This window comes from Callithrix jacchus, chromosome 17, assembly GCF_049354715.1.
Source record: "Callithrix jacchus isolate 240 chromosome 17, calJac240_pri, whole genome shotgun sequence".
Taxonomy (NCBI): domain Eukaryota; kingdom Metazoa; phylum Chordata; class Mammalia; order Primates; family Cebidae; genus Callithrix; species Callithrix jacchus.
The window spans coordinates 75,094,594-75,115,561 of record NC_133518.1 but is presented as its reverse complement, the minus strand read 5'-3'; the positions used below and the strand labels follow the sequence as shown (position 1 = coordinate 75,115,561).

General features: G+C 41.8%; 1 protein-coding gene and 1 pseudogene across 15 annotated transcripts in view; one reads left to right on the top strand and one right to left on the bottom strand.

Annotated features, from left to right (window-relative positions):
* The window catches only part of GOLGA4 (golgin A4), a 118,569-nt gene extending 106,736 nt beyond the window's left edge, over window positions 1-11,833 (bottom strand). For 12 of the 14 annotated variants that reach the window (XM_008984010.5, XM_008984011.5, XM_078354578.1 and 9 more), the window contains exons 1-2: window positions 11,486-11,833; window positions 4,007-4,096 (exon numbers count right to left, since the gene is read on the bottom strand). In XM_008984010.5, coding sequence (XP_008982258.3) covers window positions 4,007-4,096; window positions 11,486-11,557 — 162 coding nt within the window. In that variant the 5' untranslated portion in view covers window positions 11,558-11,833. Of the gene's footprint in view, window positions 1-4,006; window positions 4,097-11,185; window positions 11,375-11,485 lie in introns of those variants that run through there. The other 2 variants (XM_078354583.1, XM_078354585.1) reach the window with 1 other exon arrangement.
* On the top strand, window positions 11,561-13,895 carry LOC144579967 (uncharacterized; annotated as a pseudogene). Its single transcript, XR_013528739.1, has one exon. The product of XR_013528739.1 is annotated as an uncharacterized LOC144579967 (transcript).
* The last annotated feature ends 7,073 nt before the right edge of the window (window positions 13,896-20,968 follow it).

The following is a 20,968-nucleotide window of genomic DNA, read 5'->3' as shown; positions in this document are numbered from 1 at the left end:
CTTCTCAGGAGGCTGAGGCAGGAGGATCCCTTGGGCCCAGGAAATGGTTTTACAATATGGTGTGAAGCAGGGATCAAGTTTCTTCCCCTTCAGTATGTTTATCCAGTTGTCTCATCTTTTTCACACTGCTCTACTTGCTGCTGTTTTTCATTAATTGTGTTCATATGTCCATATTTGAGTGGCTTTGTTTCCGAGTTCTCTATTCTGTTCCATTGTTCTCTTTGTCTTTGATACCGCACTGTCTTAATGAATACAGCTGTACATTCATGCTTTATACTCATGTTCGTATTTGAGTGGCTTTGTTTCTGAGATTTCTATATTCTGTTCCAGTGTTCTGTTTGTCTTTGATTCAATACCACAGTCTTAATGAGTATAGTTTTATATTCATGATCTCAGTAGAACAGGTCCTCACACCTTGTTCTTCTTGAATGTCTTCATTATTCTTATTCCTTTCTATATAATTCTACGTAAATCTTAGAATTAGATATTTAATTTCCACAAAACAAAATAAAGCACGAATAATGACAACAGGTCGGGGTACCGTGGCTCACACCTGTAATCCCAGTACTTTATGAGGCCGAGGAGGATGGATAGCCTGAGGTGAGGAGTTCAAGACCAGCCTGGCCAACATGGCAAAACCCTGACTCTACTAAAAAATACAAAATTAGCTGAGGCAGGGAGAACAGCTTGAATCTGGGAGGTGGAGGTTGCAGTGAGCCAAGATCACGCCACTGCACTATAGCCTAGGCGACAGACTGAGACTCCGTCACACAAAAATAAATAAATAATGACAACAAAACAAACCTATAAGGATTTTAATTGGGACTACACTGAGTCTGCAGATTAGTTTGGAGCAATTCTCAATATTACAAATCAAAATGTATAATCTTTTTAGTATTATAAATAGCACTCTAGTAAGCCTTGTGAATATACATTTAATGCTATTGTTCTATAGGACAGATTTCTAGAAATGGGATTTCTAGATAATAGGGTGTAAGCAAATTTCAAAATTGCAAAGATACATACAAATTATCTTGATGGTGATTACAACAAAAAAAAAAACCTTTATACAGATGTTGATAACAAAATAAAAGGCACCTAGTATAGTTTTTGCATTCAAAGTTCATGGCATATATACTATATCGTTGGTGCATATACTGAAATAATCTGATAAAGTTGTGTAAAAGTACAGAGTATATACAGTTTCTTGAGATCTCATTTTCTTAAGCATTATTTACATTATTGCATTTCTTTAACTTTATGATTTCAAAATATACATATAACCAATTTAAATGAAAGCTGCAGTGCTGAGTTGTACTGTTTCTGCAATCAGTATTAATTACTTCATTTCTATACTCAGTATATTGATTAATATTATAGCACATTGGTTTGCAAACAATAAAGTAAGTGAAACACTGAAAATAGTGGGATTATGTTAATTGCTACTATTGCTTTTTTTTTTTTGAGACAAGAATCTTGCTCTGTTACCCAGGCTGGAGTGTAGTGGCACAATCCCAGGTCTCTGCAACCTCCACCTCCTGGGTTCAAGTAATTCTTCTGCCTCAGCCTCCCAAGAAGCTGGGATTAGAGGCACATGACACCACATCTGGCTAATTTTTTATTTTTTTTTAGTAGGTACGGGGTTTCACCATGTTAGCCAGGCTGGTCTTGAACTCCTGGCCTCAAGTGATCGGCCCACCTCAGTCTTCCAAAGTGCTGGGATTACAGGCATGAGCCACTGTGCCTGGGTGACTGCTTCCATTGCTTTCTTAAAATACTTTTTAAAAATCTAGGATGCTTTAAAGCAATTTAATTGAATATACCTTTACAAAATAATTGTTTCTGAAAGATTGGTTTTAGCACTCTATTTACAATCGACTAACTAAGCTAAAGGTTACCTATTTCTTTCAAAATTTTAATATAAACAATCCTAACTAAGAAATGGTTTTGGATAGAATGATAAAGCATTGTCATCACTTCATCTCCTTGCTTTTTAAGGAGGTATTTTTCACCACAGAGTGCAACCTAAAACTCACCTCAACTTATTTTATAATATATAAAGGATTTTTCAATCATATAATTAAGTTTCTGATTAAAAGAACATTAAATTAATGTTTTCATCATCTCCCTAATCCCTGTCTGGTTTCTCATTTTGTTAAACACCTAAGATGGAAGGTACTGTCAGGGATGGGACATGGATGGGACCCAGGGCTTTCTTTTGTTTTTTTTTTGAGAGGTAGGGTCTTGCTCTGTCACCCAGGCTGGCACAGTCATGGTTCACTGCAGCTTTGATCTCCAAGGCTCAAGTAATCCTTCTGCCTTAGCCTCCAGAGTAGCTGGGACCACAGAGGTACATGCCACCATGCCAGGCTAATTTTATGTATGTATGTATGTATTAGAGACAGAGTCTCACTCTGTTGCCCAGGCTGGTCTCAAACTCCTGGACTCAAGCAATCCTCCTGCATCAGCTTCCCAAAGTGCTGAGATTACAGGCATCAGCCACCACACTTGGCCTAAAACTAAGAACTTCTGTTCATCAAAGCACATCATTAAGAAAATGAATAGCAAGCCACTGAGTGGAAGATATCTGCAAGACATATATTCAATCAAAAAGTCCTATGTATTCCATATTGTTATAAAAAACCCTACAAATCAATTTTAAAAAGATAATCCAATAGCAAAATGGGCAAGAGACTTAAGGACTTTACAAAAGAAGAATGAAATGGCCAATAAACAGATGAAAATGCTCAATCTTGTTAGTTATCAGAGAAATGCAAATTAAAACCAAAATGAAAGACCACCATCAGAACATCTGAAATGAAAAAGATTGTTTTCCAGCATATTTACAAAGAGTAGAAAAATAAAGACTGTCAAAAACATAGAGCAAAAGCAACTTTCATAAACTCCTGGTGGGAATTTAAATTTCTACAACCACTCTGGAAAACTGTCAGCATTATATTCTAAAGTGCTAAAACAGAGCAGTGATTCTACTCCAAAGTACACACCAACAGAAATGCAGGTACATGTATACCAAAAGACATGTCCCATCATGTTGATGGCAACACAATTCAAAATAGCCAAAAACTGGAGACAACCCAAATGTTTAACTATAATGTTTACATTTAGAAAGCATATAAAGAGGTAAAACTATTAAAAAAAAGAAAAAAAGGAAGCAAGCAAATACCAAAAATTCAGGATGGTGGTAACCTTTCAGGGGGAATGAGGGAACACTACAGTGCTGGCAGTGTTCCTTTGCTTGACCTGGGAGGATTCACTTGGTGATAATTTGCTGATCTGTGTATTTATGTTTTACCTTCTTTTCTTTACTTGTGTTACATTTTACAGGAAGAAACAAGTCAGAAATAATGACTTTTAATGCCAGGTGCTGGTTACATGGAATCAGTTCAGTAAGTCACTTCTGTTTCCACTCGCCAGCTTGAAAAAATGATGCTATGTTGAACAAATTTATCAAATTATTCTGAAAACCTGAACTAGTAAATGCAGACAGTATTATCCTCTCAAATTAAACTTCTCGGCAAACCAGACTTTACAAAGCATAATTGGAAGAATCGCTTGAGCCCAGGAGTTCAAGACCAACCAGGGCAACATATTGGGACCCCATCTACGAAAAATTTAAATAGCCAGACACAGTGGCAGGCACCTATAGTCCCAGTTAATCAGGAGACTGAAGTGAGAGGACCACGTGAACCCAGGACCAAGAACCCTTGACCAAGGCGGCATTGAGTAGCGACTGTGCCACTGCACTCTAGCCTGGGTGACAGAACCAGACACTGTCTTAAAAACATAAATAAATAAATCCTAATAGCTATTTGTAAAAAAAAAAGAAGAAGAAGAAAGAAAAAGACTAATTGTGCTACCAATAAAAATTCTACCTAAGAATTAAACAGCTGACCTGTCAAAATAGTTTCCCGTTTTGTTTTCAAAAGCATTACATTTTAATTAGTTTCTTGTGAAAGGTATATTAGAAAAGGAATTCCAAACTTACCTCTCTATTGGGTGTACCTTCATCAAGTTGCTCTGTAAATGAAGATGTCCTGCTCCTGGTTCTTGTTGGTGTTGAAGAATTGGAGGAAGCCTAGATTTCAAAATTATTGCACAAATTAGCAAGACTATATTGACTAGTGAACTATGTACTAGGTAGTCCTTCTCTCAGTCCATGCCCAAAGAATTCAGTGAAAGAAAGGAAAAGAGCAAGCCCATGAAAAGCAGAAACCGATAACAAATACAATCAACTAAAAAATCCAGGCTACCTACCAGGTCCCTAGCCTGACTCTGCCACCAGCTAGAACTATGATCTTAGCTAAATGAACTTTTTGAGGACTATGTGGCTCCATATAGAAAATAAAGTTGTGATACTAATGCAAGATGATAATATTAGAGAAAACTGAAGCCAGGTGAGGGGTATATACAAAACTTTCTGCACTATCTTAATAACTTTTCTATAAATCAAAATTATTCCAAAATTAGAAGTTCGTTTTTAAAAAAAAAGGTTGTCAATTCAATCTATAAGATCCCTTCCACCTTCTAGCTCTAACACTCAATATATGAAACGCACAGATAAACAGCACTTGCTCACCTAATTAACAGCCTTGCTTTGAGCCTACCTTGAATACCACTGCTAAATACTGAGATGCCAGTTCATTTAGCTCTGTAACTGACAACCTGATTCCTATAATCCTCAGTGCAAAAAAACTCAGGAGAAAGGGCTCAAAATTTAAACGAGGGGTCTGGGGTCTACTCTAAGGTGAGCTAAAAACAGCCCTAAAAGTATAAAACCAAAACTTCAAGATCCTCCTACAGTAAAATAGATCTGAACTCATCTACACAGAGAAATGAATGAGTTGTGATACCTTACCTCTTTTTGTAGTCTGTACTTTACAAAAGGCAGTTAATAAATATTTGTCAAATAAATGAATGAATAAACAAATGGAACTCTGGTCTGTCATATCTGTGCACAAACTGCTCTGGATAGGGTAGAACTGAGAGGTTGTGAGGAAGCATATACCTACAGACATATACTCTATACACACATATACACATCCAGACCAACATATACATGTTTAGTTTATGATAAAAGTAACATTTTGCATCAGGATAGACATTCAATAAATGTGGGGACAACTGGCCATACTTATGGGGCAACACACACAAATCAGATCCTCACTTCATACTTAAGCTATATTAAAGATTTAATTTTTTTTAATTGAAACAAAAAAATACAAGAGTTTATTTCTACAATCTCTAGGAAAGAGGTTTTTTTTTTTTTTTGAGACGGAGTTTCGCTCTTGTTACCCAGGCTGGAGTGCAATGGTGCATTCTCGGCTCACCGCAACCTCTGCCTCCTGGGTTCAAACGATTCTCCCGTCTCAGCCTCCCAAGTAGCTGGGATTACAGGCACGTGCCACCATGCCCAGCTAATTTTTTGTGTTTTTAGTAGAGACGGGGTTTCACCATGTTGACCAGAATGGTCTTGATCTCTTGACCTTGACCTCGTGATCCACCGGCCTCGGCCTCCCAAAGTGCTGGGATTACAGGCGTGAGCCACCACGCCCGGCCCGGAAAGAGGTTTTTATGTGAAAAACAAAGCACCAGTTTAATTGGGAAGTGAGGAAAAACATCCACAAATATGACCAAAGTTTAATAACATTTTTTTTTTTAAAGCTCTTATAAGTCCATCATGAGTTAGCTCAGAAAACTTACTAACCCAATCTTCTTTTTATCTGAGACAGGGTAACCTGAGCTCCATCAGTGAAACACAGCCACATGAAACTGCGAGTCGTGAGTGATGTGAGAAAACAGACATGCAAATAAAGTTCATCTCACGACAACAGAGACAGACTTCATGCATCCACACAGATATAAGCTGTGAAGTGAAAGATGCAATGCTGGTGCCAAGCCAAAGCAGCTGCAACATAGAGCAGTCTCCCCAGTATAACCGGACGTAAAAATCAGCCAGACTTTTGGGACCTCAAGGAAAGTCTTTAAGCTAGGGTCTTCAATAAATTCTTTCTCTACTTACCTAGATAGACTAAGTTTTTGTTGCTTACAACTAAGAACTCCAACCGTATACCCCTTCTAAAAGATGAACCAGAAAAAGTAACACATGGAAGATGAAATTAGCTATGTGCAGAAGTCACCTTAAGGGATGAGATATCCTCTCCCACCAAAAACAAAACAGGAAGAATAAGGACTTATAAATGGCTGGGCGCGGTAGCTCACACCTGTAACACCAGCACTTTGAGAGGCCGAGGCGGGTGGATCACCTGAGGTCAGGAGTTCGAGACCAACTTGGCCAACATGGTAAAAACCCATCTCTACTAAAAATATAAAAATTAGCCGGGCATGGTAGCAGGTGCCAGTAATCTCAGCTTCTCAGGAGGCTGAGACAGGAGAATTGCTGGAACCCAGGAGGCGGAGGTTTTGCAGTGAGCCAAGATCACACCAATGTACATACTTAGCCTAGGCGACAACAGCGTGACTTTGTCTCAAAAAAATAAATAAAGTAAAAAAATATATATATATAAATGTATATTATATATAAAATATATTAAAATATATATATTCTATATATATAAACAAGAAAATGATTGAATGTGAAATAAAACTGAAGCCTTAGCAATGGTTTAAGCGTCTAGAAAATACGTGACTAAAAGTCAACAGTGGGCTTAGAAAATGGCAAGGGAAAGCACAGTCACTGTGAATGTTAGTCTCAGTCCCGGAACGAGTTTGAGCCTACCTTGAACACACATTCAAATTACAAACATTCAAAGAACATCAGAAATAGCTTCCATTAAAGTTGAGATAAATTCAATAAACCCTTCCCACACCTAGAGCCATAATTTGCAAATCATGCCAGTGCCAGCTTCAAAGGCTGTAGATGCCACTATGGGGGCAGCGTTTGTATCTATGTATTTATAAATGATCATATGTAAGATCTCCTTTAATAAAATGGTCATTGGTGGTAAAAAGTTAGAAAAGTACTATTAGACTACAGGAAGTATCTCTTGCCTAATTAACTCTCTCTGTGGTGATTCCATCATGCCTAAGAAATCTTTGGGTTATTAATTCAGCTTTCCGAATACCCAGATACCAGGAAAGGGCTACCTTAGACAGTGATCTTCCAATTGCTTAAAAAGTATACCCCACTGCAAATCTTAAAAACTGGCATTGTCTTACACCCTGGCCTCATACGGTCTCATCAGTAACTGACTGACAGCCTCATCGGCTCTGGAGAAATTTGTGACAAAAATCAAATCATGGTTTACAAAGTTTAACAGATTCTAAAACACATTCTCCCTGAAAAGTAGTACTATCTGGCAAAATGTGGCCTGATGGCTTGTTGATCTTCCTCTGGATTGATAAGAGTAAGGATGATAGGAGAAAATGGATGTGACTATAAAGTATAAAACAGTAGATAAAGAACTAACCGTACTTGAGCATCTATCTATCCCAGGTGCCTGCTTCCTTAGTGGGCTATCCTCACTTCAAGATAGAAAGGCATTTAGGTTCCTTCAAACCAAACTTGAGCTGATGAATTCCTACAGTCATATGAACTGAGTCAGATTTCTAAGCTGTTAACCAAAAAACCAGACAGCTACATCCAGACACACAATTAACATTTTATTGCCCACTACCTAATTATTAATGGACCACAGTTCTCCGCAATTTCAGCTAAGAAAAACCATTCTGGCAGTGCACAGTGGCTCACGCCTATAATCCCAACACTTTGGGAGGCCAAGGCAAGAGGATGACTTGAGGCCAGGAGTTCAAGACAGCCTGTGTAACATAGTAAGACCCTGACTCTACGAACACTTAAAAAAAGAAAAATTATGTTACTCATTGTGACAGGCAAAATTGTAAGATGACCCCAAATGATCCCTGCCCTGTGAATATGAGATATCACTCCTATAACTGTTACATCACAGGGCAAAGGGATTTTAAAGGCATATTTAAGGTTACCAGGTTACTAATCAGTTGACAATGAGTTCATCAAAAAATTACCTGGATGGATCTAAACTAATCACATAAGCCCTTCAAATATGGGTCTAGAGGGGAGAGAGATGCACTTTTGCTGTCCTGAAGTAAAGCAAAATGCCTACAGGGACACGTGGCGAGAAGCAGCTGTAGGAGCCTCTAGGAGCTGAAAGTGGTCACCAAGAAATGAGGACTCCAGTCCCACAACCAGAAGAGACTGAATTCTAGCCCAACCACATGAGCACCCAAAGGGACCCTGAGCTCCAGATGAGAACGCAGCCTGGACAACAGACTGATTTTAGCTTTGCAAGACCCTGAGCAGAGAACCCAGTCATGCCCTGACAGACTTCTGACCTACAGAACTACACAATCATAACTGGGTTATTAGGCACTATGGTTGTGGTAACTTGTTAGGCAACATTAGAAAACTAATTCAGTCATCCTTAGGAATTAGTCCTGAATCCCTAGTTCCTGTACCATGACTTTCCATTCCGCATCAAGACTCTACTCAGATGTCTCCCTGACCTTCTCTAGAAATGCCTTACTTTGCACAACCACAACACGCTGTACATACCACCAACACACTACTGGAAGCACTTAACTCTCAACTCCATTACGCAGTGACTACATAGACCCTTCGAAGCAAATGCAACATGCGGCAAGGAGCTTGCAGGCATTCACTGTTCATAATAACATCTGGTTCATGTCACTCTTTCTCCCTGCCACACCTATGGATTAGTCACAGCAGGGACATAGCCATTGAATACTCGCCACAGCACTGTTGTTAAGTCACTGCCAGGTATATGGCAGGCAGTAAGAAAGTTTACAAAATAATTATCAAAAGTAGACCGCAAATGGCTGGGCACAGTGGCTCATAACTGTAATCCCAGCATTTTGGGAGGCTGAGGTGGGTGGATCACCCGAGGTCAGGAGTTCGAGACCAGCCTGGCCAACACGGTAAATATACATACAATTCAAAAGGATTATTTTAAACCTTTTGTACACAAAGTGTTTTTATTTGATCTAGATGCCCTGTCTCACCAGAAGCATTAAGCTATAGAAACAGAGCTCTTGTATCTTAGCTTGTGACTAGCTTTACTATTATTACTAAAAACAACCTCTTTGTTAATGAACAAAAGCAATTCATTTTCATGAAGAAAAGCTAAACATTACAAAAAAGAAAAAGCACACTCAATAATTCAGCAACACCTTAAAGTATACCCTTCTTAAACTAGTTTTATTATGTGTGTATATAAAGACACTCACTTACAGATTATTTTTCACAAAACTGGGATCACATTTAATTGCTGCTTCTGTCTTTTAACACGAATATCTTTCTGTGCTAATACTTTTTTGAAGGCTCTGACACTAGCTGTGTAACAACAAACAAGTTACTTCACCTCCTTAAGACTCGCTCCTTCATCTACATAATACTGTAATTATCTACCTCACAGGTTTATGTGAGATTAAATAAAATAATCTGTAAAATACAAAGCAAAATGTCTGGTACATACTAAAGGATCCAGTAAATGTTGATTTTTTTATGGCTGCATAATAACCTATCAAGCATACCTAATTGCCGGATAAAGTTTATTTAATCAATACTCTAGTTGGATTTTTAGCTAGGTTTTGTTTTGTTTTGTTTGGAGACTGAGTTTCGCTCTTGTTGCCCAGGCTGGAGTGCAATGGCACCATCTCAGCTCACCACAACCTCTGCCTCCCAGGTTTAAGCAATTATCTTGCCTCAGCCTCCCAAGTGCACATGCCACCACACCCAGCTAATTTTTGGTATTTTTAGTAGAGACGGGGTTTCATCATGTTGACCAGGATGGTCTCAATCTCTTGACCTAGTGATCCACCCACCTCAGTCCCCCAAAGTGCTGGGATTACAGGTGTGACCCCCCACTCCCCCCACCTCCCACCCCCAGGCCCAGCCTTTTTGGCTACTTTTTAACCCATTAAAACAACATTGACATTAAAATCCATAGAGCTAAATCTTTATCACATCCTAAATTTTCTTAGAATAAATTTCTAGAAATAGAATCCTGGCTCAATTGTATTTAATACATTCCCAAATGGAAGGGCCTTACATTGACTAAAATGCCCATTTCCTCACACTCCTCATCTCTACCTCACTCTCTACCTACGTTTAAAGTTTATCTTTGTTTCTTAATAGTGTTTTGTAAAATTTTAAAAGACTGCAGTAAATGGTATGAAAAGTACAATCTTTACTACTTAGATTTTAATCACCATTCACACTTGAGAAAAGAGGCAAGACTTCGGTGTCGTATTCTGATTTTTTCTCAAGCACTGTCTCACTACACATAAGCTTTAGATTTAAAAAGAACAACTTTAGTTTACAGTTTCAGAATAAACCAAATTCAGTCGTTTATAAGATAATGTTAAGAATTCAGAAATGCCTCCAAATTAGTCAAAACTCCGCTTTTCTTGCAACTGCAAGCAAAAGACCAGAAACCCTAAAATTAAGGAACAGATCTGCTCAATCTGTCGAGACTCAAAAAGCCTGGGAAGAAATTAAACGGAAACCTTCATCTTCGCCGTTGAGACCCTGTGCTGCCAGCATCGAAACAACTTCAGTAAATGCGTAGGAAACTGTTTCTTTAAATTAACACTAGTAACACGCCTCCTTTTCCCTGGAAATGCATTTCCTGCGGCGAAGGCATTCCTGAAAATCAAGCGTAACCCTATTCTCAGAGCAGCAGCAGAGCAGCAAGACTCAAAAGGAATGCAGAGCAGAGTTCTGCACAGGAACAAGGCCGGCCGGGCGTCTTCTGCCTCCCCGCCCGCCAGTCCCGGATCAACCAAGTTATGCGAAGTGACTAACTCGTGACAGCCTCCGGCGCTGGACGCCGGCCACGCTGCCACCTCGTTCAGGTCCCACCGCTCCTGCAAGCAGCCTGACCCGGGATGGCTCTACTCCCCAGCCTTCAATCCCAGGACCTGGGTTTGGAATTAGGAGACTTCCTCAAGGGTCAGTCTTTGTGCGGGATCCTGGCCCTTCCACACAAAATCTCACAATGGGCAACAGAGAGGAGGACACCTCGAACAGAGGTCAACTATCACACAAGGGACCCGGGTTTTCCCACCCCGCCCTCATTCCCGGAGTGGGGTCTCGGGTGGGAGAAGCGCAGACAAAGATCAGAAATCATGCAATTTCGGTGTCCCTCACACATTCTCAGGCTGAAGTCGGGCCTTAGGGGAAAACTCGTAGCAGAGATCGGATGTCACGAGGGACCCAGCTACCTCCATCCACTCAGTACTGGATGGAGTTTTGTGATGGGAAAAATCCAGGTCAGGAGTTACGGACGACCTGCGCCGACCGGGACTCCTTCTGGGTCCGGAGTTTGGGAAGAGTCCCGGGTTAGGGATCAAAGGTCACGGAAGAACTCCCCACTCTCCCCGCCTTTCTTGTCCCGGGCCGGTTCAAGGGGTGTCGGGAACAAGCGGAGGAGAGCAGCGGCCATAGTACCTGAGTAGGGGCCGGTGCCTGCTGGAGCTGCTGCTGCTCCTCGCTGATCTTTTGCTTCAGTTTCTTGAACATGGCGCAGCGAAGGGTCCTGAGTGTCAATGAGACCTGAGGGGCGAGAGCCCTGGGAGTCCCGGCCGCGGCAGCGACAGCGACTTCTCTACACCAGGGACAGCGGGGGCCAGGCCTCGCCGCCTCCTCGTTGAGCCCGCGGGCAAGTCCGGACACTCGTCCGGAGGGTGTCGGCGTCGCCGCCGCCGCGTCTCTTTCTTCCGGGTGCCACTGGCTGGCCTCGGACCCCCATCCAGCCCCGGCAGCGGCGGCGGCGGCGACAACGGCAGCAGGTGAACTGTGTGCCAAGGGCGCCTGCGCGGCCTACGTGGAGCTCACCAAGGCTAACTACGGAGCACCGGAGGGCACAAGCACGATGTCGGCGCCCGCACATGCGCGCTCGGCCGGTCGCCCCGCGCTCACGGGAGGACGCAAGGTTCGCGGCTGCCTGACTTCACTGAGTGCGGAGACAGCCCTCGCTGCTCAGAACCGGAGCGAGGGCTACTCTCAACACCACACTGACTCTCACCTGGGCTTTGGCCCTGCGAAATCAGACGGGGAGAATGCTGCCTCTGGCAGCAGGGCTGACGGGCCCACAGCGAAGAACACAGGGATGAGCGTCCGGATGGGAGAAGGGGAGATCCAGAGAACCTGACGCGGGCCCTAATGGACTGTGCCCTTCTGTTCAGTAGCTGTAGCTGGGATTCTGTCTTCAGTGCCTAGTGTACGTGGCTGCTCCCCAGAGGGGCCCGCTTCTCTTCCCCGAACTCTTCAGCGTGGGGAAGTCCCTGATACCAGGCGCCAGGGGTCCAAATGTTCTACGCCAATACTGTAAGACCTTAACTGGTTGGACTTACTCTTTACTTCGCCGAAATCGTATATTTAACGAATTCATTCAAAACCCTTTATCATGCCTTGGAGATGTTAAAATAATTCCTAGCCTAGTGGAAGGCACAGATTCCTAAAGATTCCAAATTTACTCCTAACACCTGCAATCATCCTACAGGATTTTAATGTTTATGTGCCTCATTTATCCAACACCCTGAACTTTAGCTGCCTGTGAATCCTCCGGTCCATTTCAGCAACCTGCTTCTGTTGTATTGGACCGAGCACAGAAAGTCAACACCAAGACAAAAGTATGCCAAATTGCAGGGTTTATTGCCGGCAACTACGGAGGACTGACGTCTCTCCAACCCGTGGCAGAGAAAGAAGGGTGACGAGACCTTTTTATACCCGCAAAACCACCTTGGGAGTGGGGGTGAGGAGTGGAGATGGGAATGAAAGCTGTCAGTCACCTCCTAGGCTGAGACGAGGGTGAGGGGGCTCCGGACTTTCCAAGGGCCGGGGGACTTTTGTCATTCCGATTGCCACATAAGTGGTTTACAGAAGTCAAGATAAACATTAGTTTATACATTATTTGGACAGGTGTGGGGTCCACAGACTTTTTCAGTTGCTTGGCGCCAGGATGGAATTATCTGGGGGTGCTTACTCGGGTCAGTACCGGTAAACAGAGGCCAGCAATTCTGGCAGTTACAGATAAGTGAAAGTATGCAGCTTTACCTCTCTTTGCATTTTGCAAAGTAAACTTAGCAGTTTACAGAAGCCAAGGTCAGCAGTCATTGTGAGAAGAATGGAAACAGTTTTGTCTCTTTATAAAATGACAGGTTCTAACTCTAGGCCAGCTGTATCACACTTCTGCATGCCATACCTTTGGTATCATCTCAAACTGCTTACCCATTGGTCTCAAGCAGCAGAACCTGACAGAGTACATGCTGATCTTCACATATTAGCAGATTTTGTTTACCAGCAATAGGTGCAACCTGCTCTCAAGAGTCCATATTCTGATCACTAAATGTATTAGAGCCAGAGTGCGGTCTGGAACACTGTCTTAACACCTGGGCTAAGTCCTCTTATATCTCCTAGTGAACACCTTATATAAGGGGTCCCCAGCCCCTGGGCCACAGATGGGTACCAGCCCATGGCCTGTTAGGAACCGAGCTACACAGCAAGAGGTGAGTCTCTGGCAAGCCAGGGAAGCTTAATCTGTATTTACAGATACTCCCCATGGCTCACATTATCGTCTGAGCTCCACCTCCTGTCAGATCAGCTGTGGCATTAGATTCTCATAGGAGCTGGAACTGTTGTGAACTAGACATGACAGGGATCTAGGCTGTGTGCTCCTTATGAAAATCTAATGCCTGATGATCTGTCACTGTCTCCCATCACCCCCAGGTGGGACCCTCTAGTTGCAGAAAAATAATCTCAGGGCTCCCACCGATTCTACATTATGGTGAGTTGTATAATTATTTCATTATATATTACAATGCAATAATAATAGAAATAAAGTGCACAATAAATGTAATGTGCTTGAATCATCCCAAACCATTCTTCCCCATCCCCCAGCCCCCACCCCAGGAAAAGAATTATCTTTCATGAAACAGGTCCCTGGTGGCCAAATCGTTGGGACTACTGCCTTTTACAATTACCAAGAGGTTTTTTGTTTTCTTTTGTTTTTTCAAGAGTACTTAACTCTCGGCCGGGCACAGTGGCTCATGCCTGTAATCCCAGTATTTTCAGAGGCTGAAGTGGGCAAATCATTTGAGGTCAGAAGTGCAAGACCAGCTTGGCCAACATGATGAAACCCCGTCTCTACTAAAAATACAAAAATTAGCTGGGTGTGGTGGTACATGCCTGTAATCTCAGCTACTCGGGAGGCTGAGGCAGGAGAATTGCTTGGACCCAGGAGGCAGAGGCTGCAGTGAGCTGAGATCATGCCACTGTACTCCAGCCTGGGAAACAGAGTGAAACTCTGTCTAAAAAATAAAATAGAAAACATAGGCCGGGCACAGTGGCTCACACCTATAATCCCAGCACTTTGGGAGGCCGAGGCGGGTGGATCATGAGGTCAAGGGATCGAGACCATCCTGGTCAACAAGGTGAAACCCCGTCTCTACTAAAAATACAAAAATAAGCTGGGCATGGTGGCACGCGCCTGTAGTCCCAGCTACTCGGGAGGCTGAGGCAGGAGAATTGCTTGAACCCAGGAGGCGAAGGTTGTGGTGAGCTGAGATCGTGCCATTGCACTCCAGTCTGGGTAACAACAGCGAAACTCCATCTCAAAATAAAATAAAATAAATAAATAGAAAAATAAAAAACATAAAAATAAAAGAGTGCTTAACTCTCAACTGACTGAAGTTCAATAGGCCTTCAGCTGCTCCAGCTCCTGATGCCCAATATTCATCCTCACCCCACATTCACAATTGTATATCAGAGTTTGCCAATTTTGTATGTATACATATATTTGCATATATTTGTGTTTATAAATATATATGGGCCATATCAAAGCCAACTATTATAAATAATAAATAAAAAGGATCCAAGATATCACTTAGAGAAAGACAAAGATCGGAAGTGTTATGTGAAAAGGGGGAGAGCTTTGCTAGGACACAAAAAGAGAGACAGGGTTGAAACCCTTCATCACATGTAACACAATGTTGTTAAAACATTAGACCTCCTCTTAGCCACATTCTGCTTCCGGTCTCTGCAAATTAACATTCTTTCACTGGCTATACTTAATTCAACCTAGAAATTACTCAATTCTTCAGCTCCTCTGGGTGCCACAAGTTTGGATGCAAATCACTTTCTGTAGGCTAAGGCTTTGGCTCCCTTCTCAGACTTCTGCACGGGTCCAGCTGAAGCACTTGGCCTGCCCCTATTTTCTATGTTAGCAATTTGAACTCATTTCCTATCTAGCTGCTCAAGGATTGGCACACCTCACTGAAGAGAAGGATTATGTAAAATAGGCTTGCATCTCAGTCATGATGATCAGAGGCCTCATGAATTTATTTTTCCAGTGGAACTAGTACCCATCCTTTTCAACACATGGAAGCAATCCTAACAGTTATAGACCAAACCTAATTGTCGTTCTTCCACCCCTTTCAGTTGCACAAAATGCAAATACTCTCTCTGTGTTTCAGAAGATGCTCAGAACAACATAATTGCTAGGAGTTCAGATTGCTTTCCAAGCCTTAGATAAGAAGTAGCACGTCAGAAAATGCTTCTAGTCAAGAACCAATACACATCTGAGACCTTTAACCTGATTTCCTACTTTCTGACCACGAATATATCATCAGTCCTTTTGCATGGCCACACAATGCATTTTTCTAACCCTTTTCAAGAATGCTTTTACCTGCCAATCACAGGAGTATAGCATAATGGTTAAGTGCACAGTCTCTGGTTTACATAAATCATCCATTTTTAAGCCGGGCCCAGTGGCTCATGCCTTTAATCCCAGCACTTTGGGAGGCAAAGGTGAGCGAATCACCTGAGGTCAGGAGTTTGAGACTAGCCTGGCAAACATGGCAAAACCCTGTCTCTAATAAAAATACCAAAAAAATAATAATAATAACCAGGTGTGGTGAGCCCCTGTAATCCCAGCTACTAGGGAGGCTGAAGCAGGAGAATCTCTTGAACCTGGGAGGCAGAGGTTGCAGTGAGCCAGGATCCTCCCACTGCACTCCAGCCTGGGCAACAAGAATGAAACCCCATCTCAAAATAAATAAATAATCATCCATTTTCTAGATCTTTAACCTTTGGCACTTAAGCAAACCACAGTATACACAATCAAATGCCTAAAGGGAACAGAGGTTAGGAGTAAAGCACGTGTACATAGTGTTTAAGACAATGGAAAATGTAGGAAAGTAACAAATGACAATGTGAACCCATCTAGGCCAGATTGTGACCTCTGAGTCTCAGCTCTCTGCATTTCATTTTCCTCATCTTTAACATTTTAATAATATTTCACAGGATTATTGTGAAGTTCAAATGAGATGATTCACGTAAAGCATACAGTTCATAGTAAATGAACTTTATAAATTGTAAGAGTTTCATTCTCACTCATAACACTCTCCCTCTGTATTTTGAGAGCGCTAGCGTACATCTTTCCCCTGAGCTCTAGATCAAGCTTGTCCAACCCGCGGCCCATACACGCATGTGGCACAGGATGGCTTTGAATATGGCCCAATACAAATTCATAAACTTTCTTAAAATACTATGAGTTTTTTTTGTGGTGTTTTTTGTTTTTGTTTTCTTATCAGCTATTGTTAGTAGGTTTTTTGTTGTTGTTGTTGTTTTTTGTTTTTGAGACACAGTCTCCCTCTGTCACCAGGCTGGATTGCAGTGGTGCAATTCTCCTGCCTCAGCCTCCAAAGTAGCTGGGACTACAGGCATGCACCACCACACCCAGCTTTTTTTTTTTTTTTTTTTTTTTTTTTAGTAGAGACGGGGTTTCACCATGTTGGCCAGGATGGCTTCTATCTCCTGACCTCGAGATCTGCTTGCTCTGACCTCCCAAAGTGCTGGGACTACAGGCATGAGCCATCACACCCAACCTTTTAGTGTATTTTATGTGTGACCCAAGACAATTCTTCCAGTGTGATCCAGGGAAGCAAAAAGACTGGACACCTCTGTTCTAGGTTATAGCATCTCCACTGGGCTCTCACGTTAAGCAGGGCAAGAAGTATGTCTGTCATGCAACTCAGCCAGTGCTAGCACAGGGCCTGACACTACATTTCTACAGAGTTAATTCGTCTTGTTTTTGGAGACGGAGTCTTGCTCTGTCTCCCAGGCTGGAGTGCAGTGGCATGATCTCGGTTCACTGCAACCTCTGCCTCCCAGGTTTGAGCAATTCTCCACCTCAGCCTCCCAAATAGCTAGGACTGCAGGCCTGGTTTTGTATTTTTAATAGAGGTGGGGTTTCACCACATTGGCCAATACTGGTCTCAAACATCTGATCTCAAGTGATCCGTCCACCTCGGCCTCCCAAAGTGCTGGGATTACAGGAGTGAGCCACCATGCCAGGGTTTTCTTGGTTTTCTGTTTTTCCAATACACTGCTGATGGGGGGTGGGGGGAAGACGTTATTTAGTCTTAATACATCCAATTGCCTTATTGGCCAACTGGACAAGTTTCTGTAATGGCCATAGGCGTCTCATCTTCAACATGTCCAAAACAGAAATCATCTGCTCCAACCCCTCCACCATCACCATCGGGCTTGTCCCTTCTGTGTGTCCTCTCACCCTCTTGCTGCTTCTCCTTTTCATAAACTTGTTTTTTCATCTGCATTTTCTACCTGGCTGATGTCATCTCCATCTTCCCAGATACTAAAGCCAAAAGTCTGGAAGTCAATCAAGATATCCCTCTCTATACATCACCCATGTCCAGAGAATCACTAAGTATTGTGTATTTTCCTCTGAAATCCATCTGCTTTCCTAATTTACCCTGCCAATAGTCTCAGTCTTCATTATAGCTTATCATTTAAATGACAAGTCTTCCAGTTTTCGGGTTTGCTTCTTCCCAATCCATCTTTGACATAGCTGATGTTCCTCTGCTGCTGCAGCTCCATCAGCAGTCACCTTGTCCTACATGACAGTGTTCGTGCTCCCAGGCAGTGCAAGAAGCCAGCCCTTGGCAGCCTGGCTCCTGTTTTCCCTCTTACTACAGCCTTGCCACTCTTCACACTTCAAAGCTCCAGAAATGTCAAATTAACTCAGAGTGTGCCAGGGGAACTTTTTTTTTTTTTTAAGAGAAAGAGACAGGGTCTCACTATGTTGCCCAGGCTAGTCTCCAACAGCTGGGTTCAAGTGATCCACATGCCTCAGCCCCCTCGTTCTGAGATTACAGGTGTGAGCCACTGCACCCAGCCACATCCTGCTTTTATTTTATTTTATTTTATTTTTTGAGATGGTATCTCGCTCTGTCACCCAGGCAGGAGTGCAGTGGCACGATCTTGGCTCACTACAACCTCTACTTCCCGGGTTCAAGCAATTCTCCTGCCTCAGCCTCCCGAGTAGCTGGGATTACAGGTGCCTGCCACCATGCCCAGCTAATTTTGTATTTTTCAGTAGAGATGGCGTTTCACCCTGTTGGCCAGGCTGATCTTGAACTCCTGACCTCAGGTGATCCAAGCACTGGGATTACAGGTGTGAGCCACCACCCCCAGCCCACAACCTGCTTTTATATTCATGCTTGCCTTTCTTTTTTTGGTCTACAAATTATACAGAGTAGTTATGAAAATCGTAATGAGTACAGAAGTATAGTCATTGTTCTCCTTGACTTTTCTTCCTTTTCCATTTTTCTTCTCTACTCTGGGCAATGCTGTGCTCACATTGCATTATCTCTTTCAAGCATTCTCTAATACCATTCCTCAAACCACCTGTAACACACACACATCAGTGGAGTTAATCATGATCTCTATACACCCTCAGTCTTACATGTTGGTAATGTATGTTTCACACTGAATTTTTTTCTTCTTCTGTTATTAAAGTAATATACTCACTGTAACAAAAAGATATAATCTGGTCCCTGCAAATAACCTCTATTAGCAATTCAGTTTTTATTTTTTCAATTTTTCTGTATTTATGAAACATATATATATATATTTAATATGTATAAATATATTTAGTTTTGTTTTATTTTATGAAAAATTGATTATATATATTCCATATCTTGCTTTCTTCAATTAATATGCCATGAAGATCATTTCTAATCAGCATATGCATTTCAATCTCTTTAATGACTGCATAGTATTTTATACTATACTATATATTCATTATAATTTAAGATTTCTAATTGGTAGGCATGTAGCTTCTCTCCTGCTTTTTGCTAATAAAAAACTGTCAGGTCTCCATATGCAAGCCTGGAGCCTGAAAGTCTGAAGTCCTCTTGCCTGGGCTGATCGTGGGTCTCCCACCCCAGTCCTGCATTCACCATTGTCCCTGATCGCCCAGCAGAGCTTCCCCGGACAAACCCCTCACCCAACCCTGCCTTCTTAACTGTTCTTATAATAAGGTGAATACCTCTCACCCATCCTGCCATCTTAACCGGCTCTTCTGCCCCACCCCCACCCGCCATTGTTACTGAACTTACGGTAATGTATACTCCTTGCCCCTACCCCACTGCTGTAACTGATCTTACTGTGCAACTTTCCACTGCCCACGCTAAACCTATAAAACCAACTCCTATCCCACTGCCCTTTGCTAACTCCCTTTTCAGCCTTAGCCGACCCTGCAGCCAGGTGAATAAACAGCCATGTTGCTCACACAAAGCCTGTTTGGGGTCTTTTCATTCAAAGCGCGTTTTTAACAAAAACTATTAAAGTGAGCAACTTTATAAATATATGTTTGTATACTAGTTTGTATGTTTATGTAGAAAATAACAGATTTCTAGAAGTATAATTGAAGTTTCCATCCAATAAGCAGGGTTAATCCAAGTTGATCTCCAAAATGTATTTTCTACTGATAGTATGAGAAATGCCCTTATGTATACATTTTTCATTTTTTGTCAGTCAAAAAGATAATATTCATTTTACTTTTGTTTTGGTTTCTGTTTATTTAGTTATAAGCAAAGTTAAAATGTCATCTTAAGTGTGTATGCTATCATAGTTCTGTCACATTGTATTGTACAATTCATGTAACCCAGATATTAGCTTTTCCTTTTCCCCTAAGGAACAATTCCCTCCAAGTATCATTAGGGAAATAGAATAGTCCTTGAGCTTCCAAGTTCTATGTTCTTCTCACTGTCTCTTTACTTTTGATAATTCTCCACTCTGATATGGGACACTTCTCCATTTGTTACTGGATTCAGCCTGGAAAGCATGACTGCAGTCCCCTGGGGATCCTGATGCTTATGTTTCCAAGGGGTTTTACAGGACGGGAGTTAGGGAAAGGGGGGAATGAGTTGAATTTAGGGTAGGTGTCACATGTTTTATGGCCCTAGCTCTTACTTCCTTCCATTACAGCTCTACTCAAGACATCGAGGTGGGAGGAGAGAGACTTTTGTTATAACAAATAACTAAGATGTAGAGACTGACATATTTGTATTACTCTATTGTTTTAATATATTGCATCAGAATGCTTCAAAATGTTATGTTTTTAATATTTAGTTTTACAAGAGAATATTGTAAGGCTATGTAAATTTTAATCATAAAACAGTTGGAAAACCTCCCATGGAAGAGAGGTCTACACATCAGTCTAAACTTAGACTCTCTGGAATTTAGCCAACTTTTCAACCTGGTATAACTTATCTTTAAAGGGTTTTAAAAAATGTTTGTTGTTAATTTAATTCCCATTATTGGCATAAAGTAAATAAACTATGGAAAAGTGAAGAGCTACTTCTTACTGTTATTGGCCCTGTTTGACAAATGGACACAAAGAAGAACCAAAAAAATTACTTGTCCATATTAATATGATCTCAGTGATAGAACTGGAACGTGACTCCAGGACTTCTTGCCCTCTCTCCTGGTCTCCAGCTATGTTTAACACTTCCTTCACTTCTCTGAGTCACAGTCTGCTAATATTTTTAAGCTGTTCAACTTAATTTTTAACAGTTCTACATTTGTTTACATGACATGTTCCAGAGATATTTACACAGTTGATGA